Source organism: Megalobrama amblycephala, linkage group LG6, assembly GCF_018812025.1.
Source record: "Megalobrama amblycephala isolate DHTTF-2021 linkage group LG6, ASM1881202v1, whole genome shotgun sequence".
NCBI lineage: Eukaryota > Metazoa > Chordata > Actinopteri > Cypriniformes > Xenocyprididae > Megalobrama > Megalobrama amblycephala.
Window position 1 is genome coordinate 17,070,929 of NC_063049.1, and position 20,402 is coordinate 17,091,330.

At 35.6% G+C, this 20,402-nt stretch overlaps 1 protein-coding gene across 4 annotated transcripts in view; it reads right to left on the reverse strand.

Moving 5' to 3' along the window:
• Positions 1 to 20,402, reverse strand: part of LOC125269988 (cholecystokinin receptor) — a 55,263-nt gene that overhangs the window by 21,721 nt on the left and 13,140 nt on the right. Inside the window, exons 1-2 of one of the 4 annotated variants that reach the window (XM_048193131.1) lie at positions 9,451 to 9,624; positions 7,846 to 7,894 (exon numbers count right to left, since the gene is read on the reverse strand). The exons of 2 other annotated variants lie outside the window; for them this stretch is intronic. In XM_048193131.1, coding sequence (XP_048049088.1) covers positions 7,846 to 7,894; positions 9,451 to 9,492 — 91 coding nt within the window. In that variant the 5' untranslated portion in view covers positions 9,493 to 9,624. Of the gene's footprint in view, positions 1 to 7,845; positions 7,895 to 9,450; positions 9,625 to 20,402 lie in introns of those variants that run through there. One more of the 4 variants, XM_048193132.1, reaches the window with a different exon arrangement.

Genomic DNA, 20,402 nt, shown 5'->3' on the forward strand with positions numbered 1-20,402 from the left:
ACAAAGATCAAATAACAGATCGACATATTAAAAGACAGATCCATGTTTTTGAAATAACAAAATATCAACAACACTTAACCTATAAAGCCTACTCTAAAATATTTGATACCCAAATTTCTATAATAGTTTATACTTGTTTGGCAAGTAAAAGTCCTTTTAGTATAAATGCCCCCTTCATGTTGCGGTATACGTGTCTTTTTGCAGTGAAATCTTTACTGATCTTTATAAACTAAACATAAGAATAACTTTTATACTGTTAGTGATATTTTAAGATGAGCATTTACTGGACTGAAGCAAGATTTTCTTTAGATTTATTTGATTATCCATACATCTTTTTTTGTTGTTGTTGTTAAATGTTAAAATGTGAGTAACAAATATGACAGATTAGGCTTTTGATGAATGTTTATTTATATCTTACAATTACCATTGTATTGCTTTGCATTTAATGTTTTTGTCCACCAAAATAAAAACTACAGAGCTTTGATCATAAAATTAAGCATGTGAATATCATATTTCTAAGGCATATTGTTCGGAGATATAGAGTGACAACTTATACTTGCATTGTATGTAAGTATTCTGTTATACTGTTACCAAAATCTTATTGATTTACATTACAAGCTATCAGAATTTCATTTTACTTTGTGGAGACATAAATACCAGCAACTGCACCAAATTGCATATTTTTGCTCAGTTTGGGCCTAGTAAAATTGATTTAAAGGTGCCCTAGATTCAAAAATTGAATTTACCTCGGCATCGTTAAATAACAAGAGTTCAGTACATGGAAAAGACATACAGTGAGTCTCAAACTCCATTGTTTCCTCCTTCTTATATAAATCTCATTTGTTTAAAAGACCTCCGAAGAACAGGCGAATCTCAACATACGTAACAGTCATACGTAACATGTTACGTAACAGTCGGGGTGTACGCCCCCCATATTTGCATATGCCAGCCCATGTTCCCAACATTATGAAAGGCATTAGACAAGGGCAGAACGTCTGGATGTGCACAGCTGAATCATCTGACTAGGTAAGCAAGCAAGGACAACAGCAAAAAATGGCAGATGAAGTAATAATAACTGACATGATCCATGATAACATGATATTTTTAGTGATATTTGTAAATTGTCTTTCTAAATGTTAAAGTTAAAGTTAAAGTTACCATTGTTTCTTACTGTATTCACGGAGACAAGAGAGCCGTCGCTATTTTCATTTTTAAACACTTGCAGTCTGTATAATGCATAAACACAACTTCATTCTTTATAAATCTCTCCAACAGTGTAGCATTAGCCCGTTAGCCACAGAGCATATAGCTTCAAACTCATTCAGAATCAATGTAAACATCAAAATAAACACTGTACTTATGCGATTAGACATGCTGCATGACGAACACGTTGTAAAGATCCATTTTGAGGGTTATATTAGCTGTTTGAACTTTTTTTTATGTTGTTTAAGGCAAGCGCGAGCTCTTGGGGCGTGGAGCACGAGATTTAAAGGGCCACACACCCTGAATCAGCTCATTTCTAATTATGCCCCAAAATAGGCAGTTAAAAAAATGAATTTAAAAAAAAATCTATGGGGTATTTTGAGCTGAAACTTCACAGACACATTCAGGGGACACCTTAGACTTATATTACATCTTTTAAAAAAAAGTTCTAGGGCACCTTTAATAAAATTGTTCAACCGCACCAATGTAAAATTGATTTAATAAAATTGTTCAACCCCATGATATGGGAGGATGGTTTATGGGGCATTTAACTGATCACATTTAAATCACTATACTTTTATATATGCCATAACTTTGCACATATGTTTAATTACAGAAATTGTTTAAAATGTTGTATTTAATGAAACTCTCCCTTGATTCTTTTTGGGTTTACTTTCCACACTGTCAGCAATTTCCTAATGTAAATTATACAGGTATACTCTAAAAAATGCTGGGTTAAAAAACAACCCAGGTTGGGTTGAAAATGGAAAAACCCAGCGATTGGGTTGTTTTAACCCAGCAATTGGGTTAAATGTTTGCCCAACGTGCTAAGCAGTTTTATTTAACTCAACTATTGTTATAAACTGTATTGCTTGCTTAAAATGAACCCAATATGTTGGAAATTAAAATGTATTAATATATTTAATAAATGAACATTTAATAAAGAAATGAATAATAATTAAACAATAAACATTTATTAAATTGCTTATTAATAAATGTTCACCTTTTGATTATTATTATTGTTGCCTCTAGTAATTATGTGTCTGATTTTTAATTTCCAACCTATTTCGGGTTAATTTTAAGCCAGCCATATAGTAATTTTTAAACAATAGTTGGGCTAAATAAAACTGCCCAACATGTTGGGCAAACATTTAACCCAACAGTTGGGTTAAAACCACCCAATCACAGGGTTTGTGCATTTTCAATCCAACTTGGGCTGTTTTTAACCCAACATTTTTTAGAGTGTTTATTTATACATAACTACTAGTATGTGGTTATTTCTAAATTGTGCACAGAGGAATGGAAGACATGACCTAAGAAAAACTAAAAAACTTTAACAATTCAAGGATCATTGTGACATTTTAGTTAGAGTTTTTAATTTGCAAGCAATTTTAGTCCTTAAAACCTTAGGATGACACAGAGTGTGTTAGCAAGTTATTCAATCTGCAAATCTGCTATGTGCTATCAGGTTTTCTTGCTGACTTCAGATAATATTTAGAACTGATGTGCTGGTAATGGGGGAAAAATTCAGCCATCATCAAATGACATCATCAAACACTTAAAACTGTTTTTTTTTTCTTTTTTTCCTCCAGACATGGCTGATGGATTGTCTTTTTTTTTTAGCTGATCTCTGTGCATAAATCACAATTTTTACAGAGAGAATCATTCTTCCTGACACAGGCCATCATTTTATTTAAGCAATGAGTTGGAAACTTGATATCTGCAACTGAAATGATGATGAGTAATTGGAAAGTTTATCATTCAGAGGGAATTGCTGTGATTAATGGAGAAAAAATGCAGAATTACTGCAAAACAATATTAGACTATGAATCATAACTCTGTAGAAACCTCATAATCTTCCAATAAATTAATTTAATAACATCATAAACATGGAGCCCTTCATAAGCCACTTCATATTTATAGTTTGAACGGAAAGTTTCAGAGTATTAAAACCTTATAAATGATAGTGACTCTAAAACTCTGCAGAGACTTTAATACATTTTAACCCAGCAACCAGATAAATTTTGCACAAATGTTTCATAACTTCAAGAAATATTATGCAAATACTAGATTGTATGCATCAGAATGATCAGAATCTACAGAGCTAACGTGGACTTTAATTTCCTCTGAGTTTAATAAAGACATGGCACTTCATGCAAGACAAGATAAAATCATTGTAATGCCACAAAATAAATAAATAAAAAGAAACAGCAAAAAGATTAATGATCAGAAAAATAGATATGTTATTGTATTTTATATGATATTTCAAATAATAAAACCAAAAATAATTACATGTTTATTTGGACAGGAAAAAAGGAAAATTCAGTGATATAACCAAAGATTCAGGGTACAGTACTAAATATAGAATTGTAAGAATCAGTCATTGAAAACCATATAGATACGCCACTATTCTAAATATGAATATGTACCCCTTAAAGTCTATAGTGGTTATGGCCTGACAGCAAAATCCCCAGAGTTAAATCAACTCTGCTCAGAGTACATATGGTCCCTATCTAAATATTGTTAAAGTAACACTGAAGCAGGGTTAAAGTTAATGAGATAATTAAGCTGTGACTTAAGTCACTTGGAGTTCTTGTGTTTTTTCTTATTTCTTTAGTGATTCTGCTTGTTAACAGCAGGTGTTCATCACTAATGCGCAATCATTACTTAATTAATTGCTTAATTATCTCATTAAATTTATCTCTGCTTCAGTGTTATCTTAACACTATTTAGAAAGGGACCACATGTACTCTGAGCAGAGTTGATTTAACTCTGGGGATTTTGCTGTGTATGTGAATTCTTCATTAAAATTCCTCTGATAATGCACATTATTTGGTTAATTTGACCAGTGCAATATACAGTACAACATTTCCAACCACACAAATATTCTATATTCTGTGGAACACAATAGATATATTAAAAAACACAGGCAAATGCATTTGCATATGACTGCCTCTAGAGCAAAACATCGACTGATAGTCATAGATCATCACACCATATCTCAACCAGTCACTTAATGGTTGACAAGCCTACACCGGATGTGAGTGTTGTGTCAAAAGAAAATAGACTCATTATAATTATTGACGCTGTCTACACTGGATACAGTATACAGATACTTGTTCAGTTTCTGACACTCTCTATGTGTAACCGAGGCAAGCTAGTAAAAGCTGTGCATGTAAAACTCAGTCCCCTGGCCTTAAGAGGAGCACTAGCGACTGACACTACAGACTGCAGACTTTAGCGTCCTTGTTAGAGCGCCCACCTCCTATGCCGGAGATGCGGGTTCGAGTCCCACTCTGAGCAGGAGCGAGTAGCAGTGATGCGCGGGTCAATGTATAAACAACCCGCACCCGACCGACGTTTTCAACTAACCCGCCCGCAACTCGGACCGCAAAAAAAAAAGAGGAAAATATTGTATCCGACCCGCTTCCTTACCCGCATTTTTTTAAAAGTAGTAAATGCTCATTGTAGCGTCATTGGGCCATAGACGTAAGAACTAGGGGTGCGGGGGGGGTGTGGCCGCCCCCTCCCATACGCCCCCGATCAGCCTCCCTGGCCAATAATATCCATTAATCCAGCCTGTGGAGGAGAGAAATGTTTCAGGACCTGACGTGGTGCGCTCAGAGGTGCAGCGGCGAGAGCAGGCAGTTCTTGAGGCGGTCCATCATTTTCCATTTCAGCTGTCTAGATGCATATTATTGATGAATGCGATGTTTATGTTTCGACCCTGCTTGAAGAATTAATCAGCAGGTCAACTGAGAGAAGGCCCACTTTTGGAAAAGTGTGAAAGCCCTTAGGAGCGCAAACTGTTCTTTTTCTGAAAGTTGTATGATATAGCCTAGTGTTATGTAATAAAGGCTTGATTTATTCATTTATTTCGTTTCATTTTCTTAACAATTAAGATGCTGCATGTGTTTATCCAGTCTAATCGAAGTGTGCGTCTCTCCCCCGACTTTCCCAACAAAAATCCTGCCCTCTCTCAGAAAATACATAAAACTGACATTAATGAGCTATATGCGTTTAAAAGTAGCCTATTAAAATGGTAAAATGGCATTGCTCAGTTCAACGTGTTGGGAAATCGGGCATTTTGTCCCGCGTCAGCATTTATTCAAAAGTGAATAACGCTCAACATTCAAAAGGTAGCCTAAATAAGGATTTCCCACTTGTATTAGTAGGCTTAGGCTATTTCGCCACGTGAATGCCCAATTGAAGCTCTCGCACAAAATGCAGGGATATAATATGTTAATGAAGTATTTATTAACGCATTTTAGATGAACAAAAACAGGTAGGCTAAGCCAAAGACTGAGGCTACAATATCCATAAATAAATGTTCACAAATACCCATGAAAGTAAAACTGAAACCTTTAGTAAGTAAAACTGAAAATTACAAAGGTTTAATTGGCATCTTTATTTCAAACGACCCGACCGACCGCGACCCGAATATCATTAAAAATATTTTTGGATGACTCGTAACCACGGGTGACCGCAGGCACCCGCTCATTTTGGATCAACCCGCGCATCATTGGTGAGTAGGACTGGAGGAGTTACATATGCACTTGATTCTGATTCTGCTGACAACAAGACAAATAGAAGATCCTTTTTTATGGAATATTGCAACAAGTGTCTATAAATATTATGCAAAAACTATATATATATACACATATTATAATCAATTTATTCAATGATATATAATCAATTTTTCAATCTGTGTGCCCTTTGTAATCTTTAATCAAAATATCTTCCCCTCCCTCTTGCATCAATATTTCATGTCTTCTCTAATGATGTGTTTACTGGTGCAAGGAGGAGACAACCTGACACTCATAGGAGATCACAGCAATAGCAAACCACAACCATCCAATCAATTCCCAATGGATAAAATCAAGTTCTGCCCTATATTTTTTCTTGTTTGAGACTCGGAGACTTGTTTCCTGTTTTCACTCGGATATATGTCACAATAGGGAAGAAAAGACTATTTCAACTTCCCCTTCATGCTGACTTTGTCAGGAACAAGTTCAAATGACCTCCGGTATCACATCAGATGATTAGTATATGTTTGTTCTGATCATTTGACTGCAGATGGTTTTGTAAATGAGGCACAGTGGAGAAACTTTTGTTGAAAGATGAAGCCAACTGTATTGGAGCTGTATCACAATCTGTAACAATTTGATAATTCTTTGTCTCTAAATTAAAGATTTTTATGGATAATGTTTTCAAAACACTACAACGTGTAATAGAGAGGGGGCGTTGATACTTTTTCCTATATACAATGACATTAGCAGTCATAACAGTAGCAGAATACTGACATGCCTTAAAGACCTTAAAAACAGATAATTTCAGGTCAGAATCAGGGTTGAAAATAATTTTCTGCAAGACTCTTTTTTTTTGGGGGGGGGGGGGGGGGGCATTAACATTATAAGTAAACCTCAAGAAACATATTAAGATAAACAAAAATACATGTCATGAGCCCTTTATGTCTTACTTTGCTATAATGATTTTTGACTTACTAAAGCTCCACAAAAACAGTACTGAATACTAAGCCTTAATTTTTGGGCCCAACTATCAGTTATTGACAAGAAGCCATTTTTCTTTTTTGGGCAAAGTCCTATGTATTCCAGCTGTTTTCCATTACTGCATCTGCAGAGAGTAGTCAATGTGAGCCAGCATGAGCAGTGAGGCTTATGGGATGTGAACAGTCATATCCTATTTGTGGCTTAGTCAGGCTAAAGCAATCAATCGAGGCCACCTTTGACTACAGTGCAGGGTTCTGCGTGTGCTCCATTACTGATCACCTGTAGCCACTAGTCTTAAAGGATTAGAGCCACCAAAATCCTGCTGACATCTTCAGGACTGTGGTCCACATGAGTGGCTCAACTAAAATCGATATAATCTCTCACACTCTCTGTCGTTGTTGCGAAGAAGGCTTCCACGTTTATCAAGTACTTTCCACATGGCACTACTTTCTGTGGGACGCATTAGCCTCACTATGTAGGAGAAGCATGAACTGAACTGGTTAAGGATTGCTGTGAATTCTGTCATAGTCATGGGTTTTCAGGGGCCTTGGGAAATACTTAGAAGTATTAGACAACTCCAGTGTGTTTCTTTGGGGTGGGATTGACTAGATTTAGGGTTAAAACAGCATGTGCCATCATTGGTGGTAATTGGATGAATTTACTATCTTGAATTTTCTATTATGGAGCTTCACATTAATTTGTACAAGCTTTACAAGTTCAAAAGTCATTGAAAACCCATCTAGAGCCCTTCTTTTCATAACTATAAGTACATTTATGAAACTTATAGTGCTTTTTTAACCCACTTAAGTAGGACACATCTTTATATGTAATTTCATAATTACGTCTTTGAAATAAGGTAAAGTGTACTGTTCAATGTACTGACAAGCATTTGGTAAACTAAAATAGAAATACTTTAATTTCTTTAATGTCATATACTTAAATATATTTGTAATTAATTAATCCATGATACATTTACAGCTAGCAAAGCAATGTAGTAAAATTCGAATAGTATTTTTATTTTTTTTGAATATTAATTACAGATCGAATAGTCAACTATTTGTGCACACCCCTAGTTGAGCTATATAACAATGATTGGTTTTCTGTCGATGAATGTATCCAAACAGTTGCTCACCTGTCAAATGAAACCATATATTAAAGCTTCTGTGGTGTTTCCATGGTTTCTATGGAAATAAAACCAGAAATTGAGGGTAACGTGGATATGATGTCATTGACAGGCAACGCAATGACACGGTCTTTTACACTGGTTAAAATTTCTGATTTCTCTGGATTTAAACATTGTTGGAAACATTTGGAAACATCTGAGTGGCCTTTTATTCCATTAATATTATATTATTGGCAAGTACAGTTTTTATAAAAAAAAAAAAAAAAAAAAAAAAAAAAAAACTATACAATGCATGAAACAAACATGGGAACCACTTGCAGAATCTGTGAAAATGTGAATAATTTTTACCAAAATAAGAGAAATCATACAAAATGCATGTTATTTTCTATTTAATACTGTCCTGATTAAGATATTTTACATAAAATATGTTTACAAATAGTCCACAAGACAAATAAATAAATAAATAGCTGAATTTATTAACATAACCCTGTTCAAAAGTTTGGGAACCATTGGTTCTTAATACTGTGTGTGGTTACCTGGATGATCCAAAAAATGATTTTGTTTTTTGTTTGTTTTGTGATGGTTGTTCATGAGTCTCTTGTTTGTTCTGAGCAGTTAAACTGAGCTCTGTTCTTCAGAAAAATCCTCTAGGACTTTTCTTATTTTTTTTTAATTCTTATCAATCTTCTCTTTGTTTTTTGTTTTTTTTCATTTAGTACTGCCCTTTGGAAGCATCAGAAGATACATGCATGTTTCCCGGAAGACAAATTAAGAAATTCAAAAGTTTTCATTACCCATCTCTTAATGTACCGTGTTTCCTTCTTGAGCATCAGTGAATGTTTGAACCATTTTTAATCGTTGTGTTTGAGTCCCTTAATTGTCCTCAGTGTGCAAAATATGCAATATGCAAATATGCAAAAAATCCTGCAGGACCTGAAGGATTTTCTGAAGAACAGCGCTCAGTTTAACTGCTCGGAACAAACAAGTGACTCATGAACAACCACAAAAAAAAAAAAAAAAAAAAAAAAATCATAGATCATCCAGGTAACCACACACAATATTAAGAACCAATGGTTCCCAAACTTTTGAACGGGGCTATTTTAATACATTTTAATAAATTAAGCTATTTTTTTGTTGTTGTTGTTGTTGTTGTCTTGTGGACTATATGAAATTATATTTTATGTAAAATATCTTACTCAGGACAGTACAAAATAAAAAATAGCATGCATTTTGTATGATTTCTCTTATTTTGTTAAAATTATTCACATTTTCACAGATTATGCAAGTTGTTTCCTTTACCATTTCATGCAACTGTATACTTTTAATATTTGAAGTACAGTCAAAGTGCACATTCAATGCAATTATGCACACTTATTTTTTTCACAAGGGTTGTTAAGCTAACTTAGACCGACCACCCACAAAGACCAAACAAATAGGCTGAGACAAAACACATTAAAGAAATCAGAAACATACACTGCTGAATGCAAACATAACTCAGTTAGGAGAAAAGAATTACGAGACAATAAATTAGATTACAGAGAATGAAACACTTGTTCTCCTTCCACAATTGAAATGTTACAAAAGGATCATCTAATCAAATTCACCTACTCCTACCTCTGTGCTCTTCTCCCTGTGGATGAATGTCTTCTTTGGCATATTTTTCCATGTAATCTTGCCGTCTGTGACAGATGTTTGTTTTAGGATGATATCTCAACACGTCCTTTCTCGCACAAACCTGCACTCTCAACATTCACAAGTCACATCGCTATTCAAATCCATCCAAGACAGCATGATGTGTAATAGCTCGCAGCACGAGGAAGTGACAATCCAGAAAGAGGTCTGCATAATTCCAGCCTATTGGGTTTCATTGGCTGCCCGTAAACAATGTCTACTTTGGCCCGCCTTCAAACACTGTAGTTGTATCTACTGGAAGAGTTTGGTTCGTGTTGTCGACATGTCAAGAAGATTCTGTTTTCTGTGCTGCGAAAGTAAAGCCACTTTACATGCACTTCAAAATGATAAGGACGCATACTTGAATTGATACGGTAAAAATGGCACCATAGTTATATATATATATATATATATATATATATATATATATATATATATATATATATATATATATATATATATATATATATGTGTGTGTGTGTGTGTGTGTGTGTGTGTGTATAGTGCTGAAGAAGCTTCCAGAGCTGATATTCAAATATGCTAATTGGAGTTTTGTTTCCGACAAATCACAACAGACTGGGCCATCTGACCAGTCAGAGCAGAGTAGGCTCTTGTTAAGGAGGGGTTTACTCTGTTGAAAAAACCAGCATATGCTGGTTAGGTAGGTTTTGAAGCATGGCAGCTGGTTTGAGCTGGTTTATGCTGGTCCTTAGTTGTTCATGAGCTGGTTTAAGCTGGTCCTGAGCTGGAGCTATTTGCTTAGGAGCAGCTTAGGACCAGCGCTTGACCAACATTTGACCAGCTAAAACTAGTTCATGACCAGCTAAGAACCAGCTTTAAAAAGCTGCCATGTTCAAAACATACATAACCAGCATATACTGTTTTTTTCAACAGGGTAGAGAGACCCAGTCCTTTATCGAACCGTTTCAGAAACTGTGAGAAAAGAGGTGATGCTACAATTTATATTATGAGAAAAATAAAATGTTTTTGACCTTGCATGCATGTAAACCTATTGTAGGAGACCGCAAAAACAAAATTAGAAACCTTTAAAATGGCATAATAGGGGCATTTTAAGCAACAATTAACCTTAATAAATTATGGTTTAAAATAACTATGAACTATGAAAATAACTATGAAAATAAATTATGATCTCTCTTTAAGTGGAAAATACTCAGATGTCCAAATTGGGTGTACTTCATATCCCTTTTTGTACCTGTTTCTAAAAATATAAGCATTGAAGTCAACAAAAAGCCTTAAACATTATGTCATTAAAATATCCATTTTGCTTGGATTTTATTTATTAACAATAGAGCTAAATGAAAATTCACATTGAAATGCCCAACAAACAAATAAAGGGCCTTTACTTATGTAATATCACTCCCTGAATGGTTAACTACAAATTGCCTTTGGCTTACATTATATTAAATTACAGTACAACCCTAAATGCATAGTGCCCTCTACAGTGGGCAGACTCTCCCAAAATAAATCATTTTGAAATAATAATAATAATTGCAATAATTACAATAAAGGTTGGAAATAAAATAAATAGGTTTTGTCTTTTGTGGCATAATCATTCATGTATCAGAGGGTTAATGATCCATTTGATGCATCCTGTTGTATGCCTTTAGTATTTACACTGTGAACCCAAAAAACAAAACTTATAGCATGAAGTCTACCACACTTAACATTATCTAAAATGTGTATGCAAGATATACAGATCATAAAATCAGATGGATATTGTTTAAAAGTGAACTGAATATTTGTTCCAAGATGGGATAAACTGCGGCTCATGTCATTAAATGCCTTGGCTCTGTGTCCCGTAAACAAAACATCACTATGATTTCTCATCATCCCTCGTCCATTTCCATCTTACAACACACCGCCTCTACAGCCGCACAGCTACTGTTTCAGCTGTTGAACTTCCCCTTTCCAAATCTTTGCTATTTCAATCAATGCTTTTGGCCTCATGATCAATTCATGAGAAGATTAAACTGGGTTATGAATACAGGTCTCAAACCAGAGAAGGATGAATAATGAATAAATTACAATCAAGAGGAATCAAGATATCATGGAAGTTAGTTTCATGAATTATGAATCTGAGGCCAAATGTGAGTGCATAAATATTTTACACTTGCATAAATTTGTTTCCTTACACGTCAGCTGCATTGTGCAGTACAAGCTTTAAGTCATTGTTAAATAGGACAAGTGCTAACTAACTTGAGGGGACTTTTTTAAGTGTAATTGTTGCCTTGGACTATTTTTATTTTTTACTTAAAAGGTGCTAAAGAGGATGTTTTCTTTTATACATTTTTGCAATATTACTTGAAACTGTCTTTACTAACTGATAAAAGACTATTTATTAGGTGCACTGAAAGGAATAATATTAATATACATCATCTGTGCACGAGGTAGGGCCTTAAAAACATCAGCCATCATCGCGTATGCGATTGGCCCTCTGGCTTGTCAATCACTGCCATTACGTTCCTTGTGAGAGACGTGTGCCGATTGGCTCTCTGGCTTGTCAGTCACTGCCATGACGTTCCTTGTGAGAGATGTGTGCCGATTGGCTCTCTGGCTTGTCAATCACTGCCATTACGTTCCTTGTGAGAGATGTGTGCCGATTGGCTCTCTGGCTTGTCAGTCACTGCCATGACGTTCCTTGTGAGAGACGAGCGCGGCTGTGCGCTCCAGTAACTTTCCACACTCTACAGGTGCCGCATGCAATGTTTTTGTCCAGAGACAGGAGTAACAACTGCAGATTATGAGTTACCTGCGGTGAGTTCGACATAATGAATCCACGAACACGACACAGCGAATGCCGGTGGTAAACACTCGTGTTCCAATACTCGTGCACGAGTTTTGGGAGGCGTTCCTTTGAAATGAGCTGTGAAGGAGGGGGGGGTTGTTCTTACGCATGCGCTCATTTCAAAAACTCACTAACAGTCTTTGGTTTCTCAGTCGACAAAAAGATCCTCTTTAGCACCTTTAAATAAAATCAGTTAATTAACATTCTACCACATTCATTATACATTATACATTATTCAGCTGACAGTATGAGATCAGCTGCTTTAAAAAAAGTTCTGGTTGCATGACTCTGTTGCTTTCTGTTATTTGTCTGTGTGTATATTCTAGCTTTTCAGCTGTATTTAGCGTGATTTGTATTTTATTTTTGTAATTTATGTATTAATATGTTTAATGATGTCACCCTAAATGGTCAAACTTTTTTGAGCCACAGCAATATATTAAACTAAGGAGATTTAAAATACAAATGATAAAATCCAAGAATAACATATTACCCCTTTAAAAAGAATCTTATTTTTGTTAAAGTGCCCATATTATGCTTTAAAAAAGGCTCCTAATTTTGTTTTGGAGGTCTCCTACAACAGGTTTACATACATCAAACGTCAAAAAAAAAACCACTTTCATTTTTGGTAAGACTTTATAATAAGTATACAGTAATAAAGTACTTACAGTTTATTAACAAACTATTAAGGCCCCAGTATACTTCAAGCGAAGTTCTTTTTCGTTCTTCGTTTAGGGGTAAAACGAAGTTCGAAATGCGTGACCAGCGATATACTGTAAACGAACATCTGACGCCGCCTACGCTATTGATAGCGACGGTTAGATGAATATGTAAATATGTGCTGTGCACTTTCTTCTCTGTAACAAAATAAACACAACAAAAATAAGAAAACAGCAAGCATTTATTATAGAAAGCATAAGAAAAGCGTCTGATCATAACAACATGGGTATGTTAGCAGGAGCTCTGCAAAGTAGCACTCCAGTCACGTCACGTCTTCATATATAGCACTTTATTCAATAGATTGCTTAAACTCAAGCAGCTTTACAGTATCAAACATGAAAAACAGTGTTAGTCCTGCATTTTTTTACAAGCACAACTTCATGTTGTACTATCCAGTGTGTCCATGTTTTCACCCGCGGAAATCTTACCTCGACAAACTCAAACACATGAAATGAGCCAGAGACTCGCTCCACGCAAGTGAAGGCGGAGCCTCAGCGCACACCTCCTATTACGTTATCGTCACTGACCAATGGTAGTACGAAGGTGTTTTGCAGCTGGAGTGAACTTTTCCTGAAAGTTCGCTTTGGCAAGCCGTTTCCAACTTCCAAAACGAACTTCGTTTTGGCCTGATTTTGTTCGAAATGACGTTACATCAGTTCGTTGTTCGATTTTGTTTGAAGTATACCGGGGCCTTTAGTTCATAGTTCATTCTTACCTCACTTTCTCATAATATAGAATGCACATCGCCTCATTTCTCAAAGAGTTTAAAATGACTCATTTGAAGATTCAGTCTCTCTAAAAACTCTCCTTTCTGAGAACCTATTTTGCTCTGATTGTTCAGATGGACAAGTCTGTTGTGACTGGTCTCCCGCTTACAGCCTGTGTTGGAAACGAAACACCTATCGCCATATCTGAATTTCATCGGAGGCTTCCTCAGCACGTGTATACACAGTGATACGAACAGAAACAATGGCGTCGGTTTTACAGTATCAATTCAAGTGTGATTCCTCATCTTTTGGAAGTGCATTGGAATTGGATTTGCTTTCAAAGCGTAAAAAACAGCATCTGCTCAACATGCCAACAACACAAACCAAACTCCTCTACAGTGTTTGAGAGTGGCTCAAAGTAGATGTTGTTCACGGGCAGCCAATGAAGATTATAGGGTGGCATTATGCTAGATTGTTACAAACCTACAGGTTTGTGCAGGAAGACTGGAATTACTCGTTTCAGGCACTGCAGAATAGTTTCTTTTGTTTGGAAGACAGCAACTCCAATTAACATGTGCTTTGAAACTTTCACAAATAGCTATTTTAAAAAGGTAAATATCCAAAAATATCTGAAAGGCAATATCTGCATAGGGCACTTTAAATAAATGTATGTCTAATCGTGGATTTTAAGAGAAAGCACGACTGTCAGAGAAAGTCAGAGGTTATCAATCCTTATTCTGCAATATTCCTAAAGCAGAGAAGTAATCCATGCTTTTTCCTGAATGCTGTTTGTAATTGGTGTCCACAGGGAGGCCAAGTACCTGTCTGTAATTGAAATAATCAACTGTTCGCTAATTAAAATGCAGGACAAAGCACATGAAAAACATGAGGAAAAACATTCGCCAACAGATTGTTTTTTTTTTTATTAACTATGTACTGTGGTACATTTTGTAGAGATCCACTGATATTATACTACTACAATAACTATATACTAGATTAGCGGGTGCAAATATGCAGTTTTTCTGTATGCATAGAGTACCCAGATGACCTATTGCATTTGCCTAAAGTATACATTAAAGCACACTACACTGCATACTCTATCCCAGACTGCACTGTGCACAACGACCATCAATTTCAAGTTGGGCTTGACATTAACTTTTTGCTCACTAGCCATAAGTAGTTTTCTAGCCACTCACCATTTTCTCTGGCCACAATTTTGACATTGATACCATGGGGGAAAAAATATCATATAGATATTTTTAATATCTCATAATTTAGCAGCAAGTATATTTGGCTGCTGTCACTTTAAGACCTGACGCACAGATCCATTATTCTGTTTTCTTTTTCAACTGTTTACGCTCACTTAAAATATAACTGACTGTGTTTATGTGAATACTCGCCATTATTTTGTGTGTATTTGACTGTTTAAGCACCATAAGCTATGAAAAAGAACTCAATTTAGTACTCAGAGGTGGCTTTATGTGGGCTCTCTGTGTGAGCACAAAATCTGTGGGAATGAGTACATTTTTGTGCAATACACGCAATCCCATGCTGAAATTCAAGCCCTGTAACACCAACAATAGTCATCCGGAGCAAATGAAATGAGTGAAGGAGGGGAGGTGGGTTTGTGTGTAAACTCGCTGTCAGATGGGATCATGTATCTATTCTGCGGAAAAATAGGTATCAGAAGCGTTTCAGATATTTCAGTATCGATATTTACCGAAAATATATTTTTGACAACACTACATTGCACTTAGTTTATTATTTCAGATGCCTTTTTACAAGACTACAATTTAAAAAATGTATATATTAGATGACTGTGTTACACGCCACTGCTGAAATCCATCCACATTTGGCTTGTTGGTGGGTGTTAATGTCAAGCTGAACCATTTGAACCATTTATTTTCTTAATCCAATTATTTTGAGTCATTTTTTAATCATACTGTCAAAAGGAGGGGGAAAAGCCTTTTGTTCACTTACTATTTTTAAAGATCAGTAGGCAGTGCGCACAATGTACCGTATACTGTGCAGTATTTCCGTGAGTAATAACCTGACTGTCTCTCGCTGTGAATACCCAGCATCCCTCTATACAGTGGTGTGCAAAGTCCTTGAGCTGTGCCCTTAGAAAAATTAAAGGCTGTAGGCTCATTCCCGCAAGCCGATGGCCTTCAGTAACCCCTCGGTTAGCTCATCTCCATCTGGATTCTCATTCAGATGCATAGCACACATAAATGTCTGTAAACTGTTGTATAGTTCTTCTGTATTTACCAGAATACACATTCAATGTCCTGAGAGACATTCTGTGAGCAAAACACAACAGAAACTAATAGTATTTACACCAACATCATGACATCAGCTGCTATCAGTCTGCGGAGAATCAGGGAGATTTGCAGGTGTTAGTAACTGTAAAAGTGTCAGAGGATGAGATTGCATGTTGCTGAGTGGAAGAGCCCACACAAGTTTACAACTCAACAGTCTCAACAGTCTGGTGAAGTGTCAGGTGAAGTCATTATAGTGGCAGCAATTTTATAAACATTCAGAAAAGTTGTTACTGGAAAGAAACTGAATTCTTAAACTTGGTTTATTCAATTAATTTTAAACTTTTGGGCAAGTGAAATCACTGCAGTGTAAAAGCAGAGACTTGACACTGAAAAAAATTAAAATGAAAAAAGCCCCTGTAGTGATTTCCTCTATTTTAACTATTATAGCATGGTTTATTTCATTTTATACAACATTTCTTTGGTTCTCAAATCTGATTGGCAGTGAGGTCTTTCCAGCCTTGTGATATATTGTTTCACCGTTTGAATCACTCAGCTTTCAGCATTCTCACAACGAGTGTCATGGCGGACGAGCAAACCCAGCATATTTTTATAGATATTACTGTTATTTTGTAACAGAATGTAGTTTTAAGAGTTTTTAGGCAAGAATATAGTTGTTTAGACCTCAGATATGAGATTTATATGTAAACATAGCGCCTACTTTAAAATTTGTTTAGACGCTTTCGGAGATGTGAGCTCCAGGCCGTTAGCGACCGTTCAGCACTCATGTACCCGCAGAGAACAGCTTCATCTCGGCCAGTCCTTCAGGAATTTGCCGCTGACTCTTGATAGTGTTTAAACCTATCAAGGTATAATTGGTTTTGGGTATATCAAATGGTCAATCTTTGGTCTTATTAATTGATTACTTGTTCCAGAGCTAACAGATTTGGCTTAAGGGCTATATTAAGTTTCATAACTTTATTGAAATTAAATCCTGTACTAACTAGAGCACGGCTTTTGTACATTTGACTGAACTGTTTGCTTGTGTTTGTTTCCTATTTTACTTCTTATACTGTTATAATGACTATTGTTGTTAATTTAACCTGAATAAATAATATTTTATATAAATAACATGCCATATTTTTTGGTATTGAATAAGAGTCCGTTAGTGATTTCAACTTAAGTAAAAGTTACATTAATACGCCATTAGATGACGGCAAAGACTGTCTTTATGAGTGAGTGAGTGAGTCAGTTGCAAAAACATATATTGAAATGGACTGAAACAAGGAAACAAGGACATTGTTTTTACTTTAAACATCTTACGAGACACAACTGACAAATGCATTGACTATTGCTGTCATGGGAATGTCTTAAATGTTAAAAGGACAAAGACAAACATATTGCTTTCCTCAGCGGACATTCAAACTGATTTTGTGATTATGAATATAAGACTGACCTGAAGAATATCAGCTAGATGCAGGTAATGCACTCGCTTAGTCGATCTTTCTCATAATACTCTACAAATTACAGTAAGTTACAATGAAACAACTCAATGTTCCTTCGTTACTAGTTCTAAAGTGACGGTTTAGAATTAGTAACAGAGGCTTGGTCCAACTGTTCAACTGTCAACTTGAGATTTGAATCTGTGGCGGAAGGAAGTAGTGCTGCACAAAAGAGGGTTTTTAAAGACACTCTGTTGTTATTTCTTATTTATTTACACACTCGTGCCATCGAACTGTTGTATAAACGCAATATCGCACGGCTACATGTGAGATGTTGCTCATATATTCTAATCCAGTGTTATTTTAGTAATATTTAAATGCTATTATAGTATTTATTAATAGTTTGAATTAGCTTTTATCTTTTCAGTTTATCTATTTCCATTTAGCTTTAATTTCAGACACTGTATTGCTTGTGTGAGATTGTTTTCACAGGCTGTATCTGAATAGGCAGCTGACTTGTTGCCTCGCTGCCCAATCAGGCAATGACTTTGCAGGTGGCGTTTGGACAAGAAGGTGCCCCACAAAACTGATTTCAGACAGACTTCTGAGGCAGCATAACACTTTAATGATCTACAACAAAACAGAGAGAGCTTTGGTGATAACTAAAGTAATATTTAATTACTACAGTAGAAATTTCAAGTGATGGGACGGTTGATACCGGGGCTCCGATGCAGTGTTAAGTTTGGCAGCCATTTTTGATTTAGTCTTAGTCTTTATCTTAAGATGAAAATGCTCCTTAGTCTTAGTCACATTTTAGTCATTTTAGTCTTTCATATTTTAGTCTAGTTTTAGTCAACGAAAAGTCATCACATTTAATAATTAATGGCAAAATAATTAATGCCTTAAATAAATTTTTTTTTAAACGCAATAAATACAATGATGATAAAAATGAAGTGATACTTTTAAATATTACATTGAACCTCCAGTAAGTCACTGTTTTTATGAGTGAATCATCGAGTCATTCATTCTTTCAGTATCAAAGGAAGCGGCTGTATTTACGAATGAATCATTGACGATTCGTTCAAAAGCCACAGATTCGTTCACGAAACACAGCATGTGTGCTGCAGTTCTGCTGTGGCTTTCATTGTAAAATAGAGCAAAAATACTGACAATACTGTTTAAAATGTACATATTAACCTTTTGTTTGTTGAACTGTATAAAATCAATATTCGGGACATTATATATCATATTATATTCGGGCAATATTCTTGCTGGTATAATATGATCAACATTAAAAACAGTAACTCGCAGAAGGGTATGTTTTTTGTATCAAAGAGAGTTTTAATCTTAAATCTACATGCAGTCTGTGTCTATATTTGTTCTTCATGCTAGTAGAGCTAAATCCCCACTTTTACAAAGGTAACGTTATATTGTCGAGAACAGCACTAATGTAGCACGATGCTGGCTTGTGTGGGTGCAGTCAGTTTTGACCGCGAAAGATGAGGTAATTTGATTGAATGTCGTGTATATATGACATTTTACCTCCTAGAAATACATGTTCAGTTTTCATGTTATTTTAAGGTGGAGTAGAATAAAATGAACAGCACTTTTCGTGTACGTCAGTTTGAGAACCACTGCTGGATATCAGCCTGCACTTTGGTCCCAGATTTAGTCAGTAAACGAGCAGCGCAATATAGACACTTTAATTTAAGTAGAAAATCTCAAATGAAGAGCGCTGAACTCCAGCTTAATTGTCTGTTTTAAGATCATCTGCGCTTCTTCCTCCGTGTAGAGAGGGCTTGTGGTTGCCAGATAGCAAAGATTAAGTAAAACGTGTTCTTTTAACAGAGAAGCTCTGATAGGGGATTTAAATTTTGGAAATCTGGCAACCGTAAGCGTGACCGCTCGTAAAGACTCTAATGTTTTGTCTCCTTTATCCGACAAAAACAAAAAGTTATTTCAAGAGTCATTTTGGTCAAGTGTTTAGTCTTTTAGCCACATTTCAGTCTCGTCTTTTTTCGTCAACGATGTTGCACGTGTAGTTTTAGTCACGTTATCGTTAAATGAAATTGGTGTCGTCTCTCATCGTCTCGTCTTAGTCATGGAAAAAAAGGTCGTCAACGAACATTTTTCGTCATAGTTTTCGTTAACGAAATAACACTGCTCCGATGCTCTGACGCAGTTTTCAAAGCACTATTGTACCGATGCTCGTATCAAAATGACAATATCACATGATTGATGATGTTTGAAGCTTCGAACGTCATGCAGTATCGGAAGTTCGGGACAGCTGGTTTGAAAAATATTGGCGCTTCGCAGCACCACCTGATGCATAAAAGGGGGTGCATAAAAGGGAAGTGATTATAGAGAGTGTGAGTGAGTAAATATTTTTAACTGTTGGCTCCAAAGAAATTTATCTATTCAAGGTCGTGTATTGATTTCCAATGCTGAAGGGATCTCTAGACTTGTATATCCTGCATTATCTCTTTATGTAGATACTAAAATGTGTGCCGCAGTTGATACAATTGTATTTCAATTTATCTGGAGAGGCAAGACGGAGTATATTAAAAGGAAAACTATAATCAGAAGTTTATCATAAGGAGGACTAAATGTTTTAGATTTTGACACTATCAATAATATATTTAAAATTAACTGGATCAAGCACTGTCTTTGTGATAACAACTTTCCATGGTTCTTTATTCCCAATTTAATTTTCAAAGAGTGTGGTGGTCTTAATTTTCTACTTACCAGTGATTTTAAATGCACTAAACTCCCAATTAAGTTGTCTAATTTTCACAAACAAGCTTTGAATGCCTGGAAATTAGTCTACAAACATCATTTCTCTCCCCATTCCTGTGTAATTTGGAATAACCAATATATATTATTCAAAAACAAAACAATTTTGTGGAATGATTGGTTTAACAAAGGCTTAATTTTTGTTACAGATTTAATAAATCAGTCAGGTGAA